This window comes from Seriola aureovittata, chromosome 10 (genome assembly GCF_021018895.1).
Source record: "Seriola aureovittata isolate HTS-2021-v1 ecotype China chromosome 10, ASM2101889v1, whole genome shotgun sequence".
NCBI lineage: Eukaryota > Metazoa > Chordata > Actinopteri > Carangiformes > Carangidae > Seriola > Seriola aureovittata.
Genome location: NC_079373.1, coordinates 4,048,173 through 4,062,523, shown reverse-complemented (window position 1 = coordinate 4,062,523; position 14,351 = coordinate 4,048,173). Strand labels below are relative to the sequence as shown.

Here is a 14,351-nt window from a genome sequence, read left to right as displayed (position 1 = left end):
AAAGGTTTGAAATTTACATTGGTGAAGTCATTAGGATCATTAATTGTTGAATGAAGCGAGTGTTCCACCAAGATAATAAGACTTTTGCTGTAGTTATTTACAATCATTGATATATGATATATATTGATTTAATTTACTTTTACAACTAATGCATAGTAAAACTAAAAGTGAAAAAAGTAAAATCATAAATTGAATGATTTAGTTAATTTAGTTAATTAATAATAATTTTGGTCATATTCCAAGTCATTTACAGTTTTCTGTTTTGTGATCACTGTCCAAACAGTGTACAACTTAAATGAAATCAAACAGGCGCTCTGATTGGCCAGCCTTTGCACACTAGTTGCACACTGCTGACACCTCTGTAAACGAAAGAGATCTGTTTTTACGCTACACAATCTAATGGTAGACTAAAGGTAGACCAAAAATTGAAAAATCCCTTTTTAAAAAATAATTTTGTGCTTTCATTTTAAAGTTTTACTCTTATGAGAACAGCTCCCAATGAATTGTCAGTCTCTGTAAATGTGAAGGTTTGATTAGCTGTAGTTTTGGAAGTCGTCCTTATCTGTTGTGTTTTTCTCTGTGCTGCTGTAAAGTTACATGTGGCCTCTTTTTCATGATGCCTGAAGGGATTGTGGCACTTGTGGCATGTGATGTCAAGGTCTAGCTCTGCACTGGTGTTGCTGTGTTTCTGATAAAATTGTTCCGCAACAACACTTTTCCCTCAGTGAGATCTTAACAGTCTATTGTGTAACATTCCCCTGTGGGATCTTGTCAAAGTTAAACATGCAGGCTGCTGCTGTTGAGTGTTAGGACAGAAATGGTTTATGTGTCACTTTGTGTTAGTTTTTTTTCCCCATGTAGTCTCAGCAACGTCTGAGTAAGGTTACAGTTAGTTTTTTATCTTCAAGTTTACTCATTAGTTCCTTGTTCCAGCTTTTGAAGACATTATTTGGATTAAAAGAAAGTTGTACAACGTGTTTAACAGCCAACAACATGTATTAGTTCTGTGTGTGGATGCGTTTTCAACTTGGCAGCACACACTAATCCTTTGACATACAGTGTCTGACAGATTATACATGTCATGTATGAACTTTTTTCAGCTCTTTATGATGTTACAAGAGTGAAATATTCACATCCAAAGCTACTTGTTTTATATCTGCACCATTCAATCAAATGGAAATATTCCAGAAATCTTTATCATCATTTTATACACATTTCCCAGAATTCTCAGTAGAATATGAAGTTGTGTGTATCTGAACTAAATGTGGCTGCACAGTGTGAGTTTGTAAAGACTCTCCAACTGGCTGTTCAGTAACGTCACTGTGAAACAGGGACACTTTTCTTTAAAAATGTAATTCTGGATTTAGGTTCAGGAAAAAAGGCATGACGTCATGGGCAGACGTTAATATCCCCACCCCCACCCCAAACACACACACAGTTTACTCACACACTACCACCCCACCCACCCATTGAAGTGTAGGGGACTGGGCCATGGAGAGCGAGGGCGGTGGTCAGTACTTTCAGCTACTCTAACTCCTGAGGAAACTCCACCCAGGCACACAGGGAAATTGTGTATGTATGTATGTATGCACACGTGTGTGTGTGTGTGTGTGTGTGTGTGTGTGTGTGTGTGTGTGTGTGTGTGTGTGTGTGTGTGTGTGTGTGTGTGTGTGTGTGTGTGTGTGTGTGTGTGTGTGTGTGTGTGTGTGTGTGTGTGTGTGTGTGTGTGTGTGTGTGTGTGTGTGTGTGTGTGTGTGTGTGTGTGTGTGTGTGTGTGTGTGTGTGTGTGTGTGTGTGTGTGTGTGTGTGTGTGTGTGTGTGTGTGTGTGTGTGTGTGTGTCAAGAAAAACGTAAAAACAGAAACTCAGGTGTAACTTGCGTTTGTTTGTGCGCATTAAAGGGTGATGCAGTGTGTGTGCACAGATGGTTTAGTGGAGGGCAGGACAAGAGCCTGTGTTTGAAGGTTTTGGTAATACACAGAATGACCTGAAAGACAACTACAAAGAGATGCAACACGACCGTAAAGAGACACAACATAACTACAGAGACACAAAACAACCAAACAGACAACTACGAAGAGACGCCATAGGAACTAAAAGAGACGGAACTACAGAGACAGAGAACGACTGGAGATGGACATAAAATGACTACAAAGAAGACAATACCACCACACAGACATCTACACAGACACACAAAACAGCAGCAGAGACACAAAATGACCTGAAAGAGACAGAAAATGAACGACAAAACAACCTTACAAATATCTATAAAGAGACACAAATATTAATTGAGATTTGCCAGAGATGCAAAAGAATCACAAAGGCTAATTGAACTCTAAATGACAGTTTGTGTCTGTGTCAGTCTGAGTGCAGGGGAGCGGACACTTGATCTTATCTGAGTCCATTAGGGTCACAGCTGTGTCACTATGGTGTGACTCAGTAACCCGACACCAAACCACTGCAGACGCTTGATTTGGCAGCACAGACAGAGGTTGAGGCTGAAGCTCAGGACTCAGCACTTTGTGATTTGGTGAAGTGAAGAAGCATTCCTCAGAAACAAGTGATCCACTGTGACCCTGAAATACCGTGTGTGTGTGTGTGTGTGTGTGTGTGTATGTGTGAGAGAGTGTGAGAGAGAGAGAGAGAGAGAGAGAGAGAGAGAGACAATGAACATCTGAGGACCTGCTGTAGTTAAAGGATAAGACAGGTTCACATTTTTCAGGCGTATTGTTTGTACAGTTTTATTGTTAGTTGTAATCATTCCTCCTGTCCATACTGACTGTTAACAGGATTCCTCTCTGATGCCGCTCCACTGGACAATGTATTGAAGCTAATATGAGGCTAGGACAAATAAGGTGAGCTTCACCTGGGGTTCATTTCTTTTTAGTACAAAATTGGCTTTATGTTCATGGACAGTGTTTCCATGCTGAACTGCAGCAGAAGAGGAGGTGGAAGTAACGACCAAACTGATACTTCTAAAGTCTCATGACAGCTTATGACTCAAGACTTCCCAAATCAATTATGACAAAATTTCACACAAATGGTTCATATTTTCTATGACATAAACAGGGATGTAACCTGCAACTAGTCTGAGTGGAGGAGGCAGGCGACTGTGAGGCGACAAATTTAGTTTAGTCATATTCATTTTCTTTACACAACTCAAAACATAAATAAACATGTTTAATTATGTTCCCTTAAATTTGTTTTTAACCATCATGACTAAAATGTACAGGACAATTTACAGTTGGAAAAATAAGTCTGTCACTTCTCTGTTGGACAAAGTCCCACTATATGAATGTGAAACTATTTCAAAATATATCTTTGGTATTTCTGTACATGCATTTCTTGCAGATACCGATAAATCTGCAATGAGCTCTCTTTCTCACTGAAAATGCATTAGGACGAGATCTCTTCAAAACCAGTGTGGGCAGGAGGAACAAACCAAAAACTCTAACCCTAACCCAAAAACTGCAAGATAGACGAAAAAAAAAAAGTGAACTGATCCTTTACGTCAAATCACGGTAGTCAAGTATTTTCTTTTGGCTCCTCTCTTGTTCTTGTGGTTTTGCTCCGAGGAGAAAAATAAAATTCTGTGGTGTTTTCACGTTAAGTTCAAGTTTGGTGAACCTTTACGTGCAAATTCACAGAGTTGACCACATGCAAACCGTTGTGATAGTGCTGACTTTTGAGGGAACAGAGAAACTGAAGAAAGTTTTAATTTTTCAGTTTTGTGAAGCTGCTGATGAGAATCGACCAACACTGTCTGTTTTGTAAGAATGAGATAATCAGGTTCTCTGTGGTCTCTGGTCTAATCAGGCATTCAGAAATAAATAGTTTAAAAGTCTCAACACATTAACCGCACAATTGCTGAAGTTTGGTGTGGATGAACCACCCAACCAACACCTGCAGGTTATGTATGATAGTTTGTGCTTTGGAGCATTAAAAACTTTTCTCATTTCCTCTTTTTAAATGACTTTATCTTCACGTCTCCACCTTCACTGAACACTCGACTGTCTCTGTCACTGGTGCTGAATATATCATTCGCATAAAAACCCTTTGAATAAACAAGCTGACAATCTTGTTTAATTGGTAACGAGCTGTCTAAATATTTTGTTTCAACTAAGATGAAATGTGTTTGTGAATCGACGATGCTGCTGCAGATAAGACTGGAGTTTGACTCCTGAATCCTAATGAACATGTGGCGGTGGAGAGGAGGGAGGCAGCGCTGACAAGGCTCTTATTGTTGAAGTGTAGAGACTGAGAGGGAGAGACTGATGGACAGAGTGAGAGGAGGAATAGAAACAGAGAGAGAGAGAGAGAGAGAGAGTCAGTGAGCCACGAGGACAAAGAGAAACGAGACAAGCATGACACAACAATGTTGGACAAAGAGCTGCTCTTTCATAACAAACTCAGCGTTCACAACTTCACTACTGTTCCCCCCACGTCTTCGTTTCTCTCTGCTGACTCACTGAAAACCACTAGTTTTTAAAAGCAGCAGGATGATACAGATGAGACAGATGCCTGAACACAACCTTCATCGTCATCCTCACATGGGAGGCTCATTCCTGCTGCCGAGTAATGACACTGTTTCATTTGAGTCACGTTTGATGTCCACAGTTTTAAATGCAACAGCAAAGTATTCGTCGTGGGAGAAGCGTTTTCCTGTAAAGCTTTAGAGGTGAAATAAGTTTGTAGCTTCATGTTAAGTTGTAGTTTTAGTTAATTTCCACATTCACACTGCAAAACGGTTAAAGGATATTTAATTTTACAGGCCTTTCTTCAAGAATAATCACTTCACTTACTAGATTCTTGAAATATTTAGAACGGCAGTCTGATCCAGTCAGACGTGGCTCTGAACATAATTGTGTTTTCATTGCATTTGTCTTTGGTTGAGGTGTCAACATGATCATATATGTTTGCAATCTATCTATAGTTTTGTCAATCTGATTAAGTCTAATAGGTTGTTGTTTTCTGTACCTGTCTGACCAGCCCCTCCTCTCGTTCTTCTCCATCTTTTTTTCTGGTTTTGTTTTGGGGGGGGGCTTTCTCCACATTTGATTTGAAGGTTTAAGGATAGAGGGAGTTGTATTCTGTAAAGACAGTAAAACCTCCAGAGGCAAATATTGGGGAAAATGACTTGACTAGCATAATGTGACGTCTCCTTACCTGCTTCGTTTAACAGCTGTGGGTTCTTGCAGAAAATGTCATTTTCTTAATACAGTATTCTTTTTATATCATATGGCTGTTTTATGAGCCCTGCAGTATCTACTTCCTGTTCATCTGTCAGAGCCACGTCACCAGTCTTCTGAAGCTAAATCTGTCAGGCCTCTAGATGCTGCTGATTAAATGACACTACTGTGAACATATTACTTTTAAATCTGTGTTAATAATGTCTACACAGCTGACACCAAGTCCTTTAAGATTTTATAGGTCTAAAAAGTAAATATTCAAACTGTGTGAACTGTCTGTTGCTGTATTATATGTATTTTATCAGCTCAAAATGTAATCTTGTACAGTATGTTTATGTTGTAAAGACTCTAGTCAAGTTTCAAATCCTAATTTTAGTGACTTAAGTCTGGTTTGAATCCCTGTCTCAAGTCTACAGTCGTCTTCTCTGCCAGTTTATTGGTCCAGCACCAACAACCATTTTAAGGGATGTAGTTTGTGGTGCTGTTGAACTTTATTGTGTTTACTGAGATGTTTCTAATATTTAATTGACGCTCACTGATATAAAACCAAAACATGACTCAATACAAAGTTCAAAGATTCTGGGTGGAGTGTCACTTTAACATCCAGCCCAGGTTTCCACACAGGCACTCACCCTAAATTAGCACAATAGAGAGTTACATCAGATCCTGTGCAGCCTTAGAAAAGTGCGGACTACTTCAGTGCAGTCATTCACTCAGGCTGAATGTCTCTCTGAGCACAGAAAACGACCCTGAGAGAATTCAGGATAAAATTCACAAACAAGGTCAAAGCAGCACCAAAGTACAAAGTTTAATTTGACGAAGAAATAATTAGTTAAATCAGCCGCCAGAGCAGTTTTTACACGGATGTGACGTCACACCTCAGAGTGTGTGTGTGACATGTTTCGAGCAAATTATCACTGTGTTTGAAGAAATTTAGTCCGACAAAAGAATTCTAACTCAAAATCCACTTCCTAGCTTTTTGCGCAGCTTTCAGCCCCACAGTCTTCTTCAGCAGCCTTTAATGCCGGCTCAGGAGCTGTTACAAAACTGGCTGACCATTTAACCTTATTCTTGACCTTAGGCAGGAGGAGGAGGATGATGATGATGATGATGATGATGGAGCCTCAGTTCCACTAGCTTCAGTAACTCAGTATGATCTCTCGTTCAGCATTTCTTCATTTCTTTTTTCTGCCTTTCTGAAATAATGAAGCGTGTTTCTGGAGTTTACTACTTTCCACATTGTAAGACAAACCGTCATCCAGTACAACTACAACTCCAGCGTCAGAGTAACTTCTCCACATCCATAAAACAGGTCACGGCCATTACTTGTAGCATCTGCAGTTTAAACCGTCCTTCACCCTCCAGTCCTCTCTGTTAATACAGACCTGCCTGAACTGACCACGACCCATCAACTCACTTGTGATCTGAAAGAAAGTTTTTGAGTTTAATGAATTATTATCATTCATTTTTTTTCCCATGAAGCCCAGGCAACACAAAACAAGCCTATTTTAATAGCACAGCCAGATATACACATATAGTAGCAAGATCTTAAAAACCTTCAACTTTATGTTGATGTTGGTGCTGTTATATTAACTTAAATCTACGTGCAGTGTGTCCCTGTTACTGCAGCTTATAATGCCTTAAACTGTTAGAGAGTTATGATGCAGAAAGAACATCAGCAGTGTCACGTTAAGATGAACATGTGAGTGGATGGTGTTATTGCCGCTCACATACTCGGACTCTTTGTACCTGTTACCTTAATTGTGTCTGTACCTGTATGGAGGTTATGAAACCACAATGAAACCTCTGCACCACATTTCTCACAGAGTTGATTCAAACAGTGGCTTTGAATAAACAAACTTGGACTGCTCTGGGTTCAGTTTGTGTTCAGATCGGTTTTTAATTACAGCGAGCGTCTCTGTTGTTTTCGTGGAGTTTACTGGTGGCTTCTTACTGGGTGGGACGGCTGCCAGGAGTCTCCATGGAGATGCTACTGTTCACCAGCTCGAGAAAAACTCTTCCCCTCCACACCACCGATTCAAGAGCTTTCCTCTCTTTTTGCTCTGGAATTTGAACCTTAGAGATTTTTTTTTTTTTAAACTTCTTTTCTTTTCTCACTTCTTTTGGCATTGGCAGGGTTTGAAAGAACATGTACTTTAAATATATATAAATGAAAGAAGGAAGAGGGTCCTGCTTGCACTTGCTTTGCACAGGTGGCTCAGAATGTCAAGTTTTACTGGAGATTTGTTGTTCACCATCCCTCCTTTTGTCATGTTTCTTCTCTCTCATATATTCTCAATTTATTCATTTTATTCAGCTAATGAATCCTTTAATGTATCTACAATAACGGGCAATAATGCAGCTATAAATGTTGGTTCATTAATTCATGTTAATCAATTGTTTGGTCCAGGTCCTCTGCAGAGGGAAAGTGGCCTGACAGTCAGAAGAATCTTTCACAACGTTAAAGTTTAAAGATTTAGTAACATTAAGTCATTACAACTCGTAAGCCTTTTCGAAATGGTGATTGATTAGAAAGCAAAACCCCCGAATCAAATAATCTTTCTCTTTTTGATTGGTGCCTAATTTAGTAGTGATCTGTATCTGAACTGTCCCTGTCCAGTGTTACTGGATTATTGGATTATTACAACATTTCTCAGTGAGCAGCATTTTAACATCGTAGCTGGTGAAGTCCAGACAAACAGAGCTGCTACCTGGAAAGCATCATCTGTCCGTTGTCGGTGTCGAGCATGAATCCTGACTCACCACAGCTGTTGTTGTTGTTGTGCTCTGCTGCAGGTGAAGGATAATTTTGACCGTCAGGACTTCAACAAAATGTGCTGGACTCTGTGCTCCAGGAAAAACCTGGAACAAAGTCAGCTGCTCATCTCCAACGACGACGCTTTCAAGATCTGGTGCATCTTCAACTTCCTGTCTGAGGACAGATACCCGCTGAACATCGTCACCGAGGAGGTGAGTGTTCTCCACAGCATCGTGCCTGAAAATCGAATGTTGAGACAAACTGGTGTTACTGCTGTGTGTCTTATAAACTCGTTAGTGACAGTGGGTAGTTCTGTCATTTAAACTAAATCATGAGCAGCTGAGTGGAGAGGAAAACATCAGCCTCCAAGTCTGAGACATCAGGACTTTCTGACAGTGAAGATATCTCCCACTTTGTGAAGAGAACTACTCATAGTGTCGACAAACACACAGTGGCTGCAAATGCATCCAGTATTAATACTAATACAGCTGGTTCAGCTCATTGAGCTAGAGTTTGTATCTGGTTTCACTTGGTAACAAACTGCTACAGAAGTAGTTCATTTAAGTTGGTTTTCACTGCGGCTGTCATATCAGATTTTCCCTACACGATTATCGTGGCCAAAAGAATTAATGATAACAATATTATTGAGATATTTGTAGAAAATTTGAAAAAAACCCAAATAATGCCATCACTCATATTGATCTTTAACTTTGTTTATTGTTTATTTTGTGTCTTTTTTTCAGCAAATGAATTAGACTCAGATATGAGTGTAGGGAGGTGGAGAGAGCCTGTAACTACAACTGTACAAAATCAATTACACTTAAAGGAAACGTGATAAACAAAAGATCAACAAGTCTGAACATCTGCCATCACCATAAACGTGTATTATTAATGCAATATCAATATTTCATTTTAAAAATATCAGTCAATAGCAGTTAGCACTAGAGCTAACCACCATGTAATAATAATAGTCAGAATAAAAGGGTTTTCCTGATATTTCACTCATTGTATTCTCCTAGAACAGACAAACACTAGTTCACTGTAGAGTGAGCAGGAAATTCATATGTAAGACCCTTCTTCATTTTTACCTCATCACTAACAGCTGTAGTTCGTCCATAATATGATGCATTGCATTATGGGACTTGTGTCATGGATGCACTCGTTCCACTGTTGTGATTTTTGAGGGCACTTTATAAAATGTAAGGATTCTGACCCTTTGATAAAACTGTGGACAGTAAATGTCGTCAGTGGAGGAGTGATCTCAGACTTGCCTCAGATCAGTTTCCAAACTTAAACTGAAACTTCAAGTTATGATATTTCTTCCTGTCAAACCACAATCTGGTGGAGGAGCACCAACTTCATGCTTCAACAGCAGTTTTTAAATAACGTTAGCTGGGGCTGGTTTTTGTTTCTTTTGACTGTAGTGTCATTGTACCAACACCTTAGTTTGTGTGATATAAACACTTTTCTTCTGTTCAAACAAAACATGTCAAACAGCATCAGTGTTTAATAAAGACGATACATTTGCTGAAATAAAACTCTAAAAAGTCTGTGGTTTAGAGAGTTTCCTGATTTTAGATCAGGAAATGTCTGAAGTGTAAGTAAACAAGTCTGAGAACCTGACGAGTGCCCAGTTCAACCCGAGACCTGGCCATTCTTGTTTTCCTGATACAGAGCTCCAACATTATCAATTAATCTGCTGATTGATTGTTTTAGAGAGAGATCATTTGATCTATACAACAGAAAACAGTAAAAAAGTGCCCATCAGTTTCCTACAGCCTGTAGCAACTTCTTCACACCAACAGACCAAAATCATGTGATTTAATGTAAGAGAAGAAAAATCAACAAATTGTCACATTACAGATTTTGGCATTTGAACAATAACCTGATCAATGAACAATACATTTTCAGCTGATGGACTTATTGATTAATCGACTAATAAACATAATAATCTCATAGTTAATTCTAGTGTCAGTGAAGCAGTTTGTTCTGAATAAATTATCTTCCAAACTTCAGATCAGGATAATCTGATATGGAATCAGTTTTTCAGAACAGGAAAGCCGGGTATCGAAGTGTAAACCTGCGTCTACTGACTGACCAGTAACAGTCTCCTCCATCTTTATACTGGAAAAACTCTTTCTCTGAAACGGTTGTTTGGTTCTTAAAGATTCTTACTGATCAGTGTCTGATAACGGTCCACAACAGTCACGGCTCATTTCATCAGGCCTCTGTTTATTTAAAGTATCACCCAGACATGAATACAGAGCTACAGTTCAGCGTGTGTGTGTGTGTGTGTGTGTGTGTGTGTGTGTGTGTGTGTGTGTGTGTGTGTGTGTGTGTGTGTGTGTGTGTGTGTGTGTGTGTGTGTGTGTGTGTGTGTGTGTGTGTGTGTGTGTGTGTGTGTGTGTGTGTGTGTGAGAGACTACAGTAACTGACCAGTTGAAAACGTCTGTTGCTCAAGAGCAGAAAAGGAAGTTTCCAGCTTCCTGTTCTTTTACAAACGCTGGGAGATTTATTGTTGGTGTAACAAACATCAGAGCTGAATCACAGGAAGATTTTTTGCAAAAGAAATGTAAATGTATGTGCTGCAGTCAGATCCTGATGGTGATGATCAGTAGGAAAAGTACAGTACAGGGACAGTTGACTCTGAATAGAAATGAACAGCTGTATGTCGGTTTTCCAGTGTTTGTATTTTATATATTATATTGTTTCCTATAATAGAAATGATGATCTTGTTTGTCTTGAACTCTGTGTTTGTCTCTGTGCTCAGATCGAGTACTTCCTGCGTAAGCTGACGGAGGCGATGGGGGGCAGCTGGGTGGAGGAGCGTTTCGAGGACTACAAGCTGCAGCTGGACTCGAGGCAGCAGTGTCTGAACGCCTGGGAGCTCATCACCGTGGTGGGGTCGGGTCACTTCAGCAAAGGCATGGACCGCCAGACGCTCTCCATGGGCATCAACGAGGTCTACCAGGAGCTCATCCTGGACGTGCTCAAGCAGGTGGGCAGCACACAGCATCTTCTGTGGCATCAGATATACACTCAGGTGCCAGTTTGTTAGGTACACCTGGCTAAAACTAAGACTACCCTTATAAAGGATTTATAAATGGGTTTTAACTAGTTTATTAATTAGCTTAACAGTTTTATTAATCATTTATAAGCTGTTATAACACCTCAGATAAAAAGGGCAACATTGATCTGATGCTTGCCAAATAGTGAGCCCACATTTCTCTGTACTGTTACGCTTCATATCTCTGTTTTCTCGATCATCAGTGTTTGTACCTGCTGCTTCATCACATATTTGTTCAGTTAGTAACAGTGAACCACCGTCAGCATCTTAATGGCCAGTTTCATTTGGCAGATCAAATGATCATATCAAATTAATGCCTACTACTCATTAATCTTACTAATGAGTTACTACCATTTATATCTGGTAAAAGGAGCCTTATAGTAAAGTGTGGAAAGCATTGCCATTTATTGATGAGTAACAATAAGGCTCCATTTACCAGTTATAAATAATAGTAAGTCATTAATAAGATTAATGCGTAGTAAACATTAACTTGATCTTGCCAAATAGGGAGCCTGCATCAATGTATGAAAACCTATAACTTGTTTAACTTTGTTTATGATTTATAAATTGTTAACACCCGAGTTAATAACCTATTTATAAACCATTTATTAATGCTTTATAAAGATGGTCTTATTGTAAGGTGGTACCAGTCTGTCTAATGCAACAGTCCTGCAGCAAATCCTCCTTCATGAAGGTTATAATGTTCAGTTTGTGTCAAATCTGTTTTAAAGAGGTGTCGATTCAACTGTATGATCAGTCTGGAGGCTGCACTTTGTTGAATTGTATTGTATTATACACAGATCATCAAAAGTACATCCTTCACCATGATCATGTTTGTTGTCCACAACAAATGCACCATTTCCTCCTGTTTTCTAAAAACTACAGTGAGAAGCTGTTTGTTTGTTTATTTATTTATTTATTATTTCTAAAACATGAAACTCTATATGTGACTAATTTTTTTTCAGATTCACATCTTCAGTAGTGATCGGTGGGTTTGGGGCTGAGGGCCATGTTGTCATAGGATTTGTTTACCACAAAACATACTAACTTCAGACAAATGTGATATGATTGATGACTGTGGAAATTAATCTGAAACTAAAACTAGTTTAATAATATAGATTTAATGTCCCTGTTCATGGTTCCCACTTCTCAAACGTCAGGATCTGATGCTTTTCCTTGTTTAACAACAGTGAACTGAATATTTTGAACTGTTGGATCGTACAAAAACAGACATTTGAAGATGTCACCAGAGACTGTCAGGAACTGTAACAAACATTTTTCACTATTTTCTAACATTTTATAGACAAAACAGTTCATCGAGAAAAATGATCATGAAAATAATAGTTGTGGAAGTATAAAAATAAAAGGAAAATTAAACTACAGTAATTAAAATTCACAGGAGGGAAGAGATGTAAAAAAAAGTGGCTTAGAGAAATACAACAAACCCCTAACTTGTCACTAACTGCAGTAATTATTTTAAAACATATATTTCCATTCTACATCAAAGACTTCCCCGAGGTTTAATGTTCAGCATCACACAAAGAATCCAGTTTGTAAATGATCGTCTTTGATGTTGGTTTAAGTTAGCCGTCTCTCTCTCTCTCTGCAGGGCTACATGATGAAGAAAGGTCACAAGAGGAAGAACTGGACGGAGCGCTGGTTCAGGCTGAAGCTGAACTCCATCTCCTACTACGTTGGCGAGGACCTGGCTGAAAAGAAAGGAAACATCTTTTTGGATGGAAACTGCACCGTGGAGGCAAGAAGCTGTTTTCAGTGACAACTTTTCCACCTGTGTTTTGGTTTGATATCTGAACCCAGAGTTCATAACATACCAGGACTATCACCTGCACCAGATCCACAGATCTAAGTGTGAGGTTCATGGCTGAAGCTGCTTCAGTCAGATCATATCGTCAACGACTGCACAGTGATGTTAGTTAACCAGGTTAGATGGCTAATGATAACACAGTTGTTGTAACTCTTTATTAGGGACTTGATTCCTGTGGCGGTCGGTGAGAAGTTTAATAGATGAGACTAGAATTTATTCTTGACCTTGGGATCAGCGCTGAAGAAGCACGGCTCTGAAAACACTGAGTGGATATTATTTAGTTACACAAGATACTGAGTGTGCTGTACTCTTCATTTGTGTTTATCAGCAGTTACATTCCTGATCTACTGTTTCCCTTCCAGCCTTTACAAGACAAAGAAGGGAAGAAGTGTCTGTTCCTCATCAGGTCGTCTCTAAAAACCTTTGAAATCAGTGCGTCAGACAAGAAGAAGAAGCAGGAGTGGATCCAGGGTGAGAAGTCACATGACTTAGTTCAAACTAAAAATCACAAGCGTCATTCTTATTTATTTCTGCTGTTGTAAACCTCAATGTGGTGACTCCATTATGTATTTCTTAGTTTTTTCTCTGTAAATGTTTCAAACAACATATTTTCATCTCTGACAAGTTCAGAGAGTGAAAATTGAGAAAAATTGAAAATAAAATGATCTAAATACAAAATACTTACAAACTCCTCAAAACTTCATTGATACAATTTATTTCATCTTGATAACAATTTTTACTAACGGCTAAATTATTAAAAATAAAACCCCAAGTTGTTGTTCTTCTTCATTACATGATTCCTCTGAGGGAAGATTTTTTTTTTATCAATCAATCAATCAATCAATCAATCAATCAATCAATCAATCAATCAATCAATCAATCAATCAATCAATCAAGCTACAGAATGTCAATACACAGTCAAAAACCCGAAGATGTTGTTTATTATCAGAGGAAACATTAACATTTGAGGAGCTGGCTCCAAAGAGTTTTTGTAATTTTTAGCTTAAAAAATTACTCAAATGATTAATCAGTTACCAAAATTGTTGGCAATTAATCATCTGTAAATCATCTTTTCGGTTAATCAACTAATCAATTCAGGTTTAGAGTATTGGTTGGATATTAGGTGTGTTCTGTGAAAGTCAGTAGTAGTCTAACAATGCATTTTCTATCAATTAGTTTTTTTTTAGTTTAATTGTTTTGACACATCATTACTGAAAATCCAAAGCTTCACAGCTTCTCTGATTATCAACCTTTGGTGAGTTTTACTGCATATGCTTCTTGAATGAAATCACAACATGATTTTTGTGTCTTCTCCATGTTTCCTCGCAGCCATTCAGACTTGTGTGACTCTGCTGCGTCAGAGCCGACCGGCGCCGCACCGCGAGGCTCGGCAGAAGCGGCGGGAGCTGCGGCTGAAGCAGCAGGCCGAGCAGGAGGAGCTGGAGCTGAGGATGAGAGAGCTGCAGACGGCCAACGAGGCCAAACAGCTGGAGCTGGAGAACATGAGGAAGGT

General features: G+C 39.0%; 1 protein-coding gene across 1 annotated transcript in view; it reads left to right on the top strand.

Annotated features, from left to right (window-relative positions):
• Positions 1-14,351, top strand: part of swap70b (switching B cell complex subunit SWAP70b) — a 33,148-nt gene that overhangs the window by 4,534 nt on the left and 14,263 nt on the right. Inside the window, exons 3-7 of the mRNA XM_056387300.1 lie at positions 7,985-8,158; positions 10,717-10,944; positions 12,623-12,769; positions 13,201-13,309; positions 14,168-14,349. Of these exons, the coding sequence (XP_056243275.1) occupies positions 7,985-8,158; positions 10,717-10,944; positions 12,623-12,769; positions 13,201-13,309; positions 14,168-14,349 (840 nt within the window). The remainder of the gene's footprint in view (positions 1-7,984; positions 8,159-10,716; positions 10,945-12,622; positions 12,770-13,200; positions 13,310-14,167; positions 14,350-14,351) is intronic.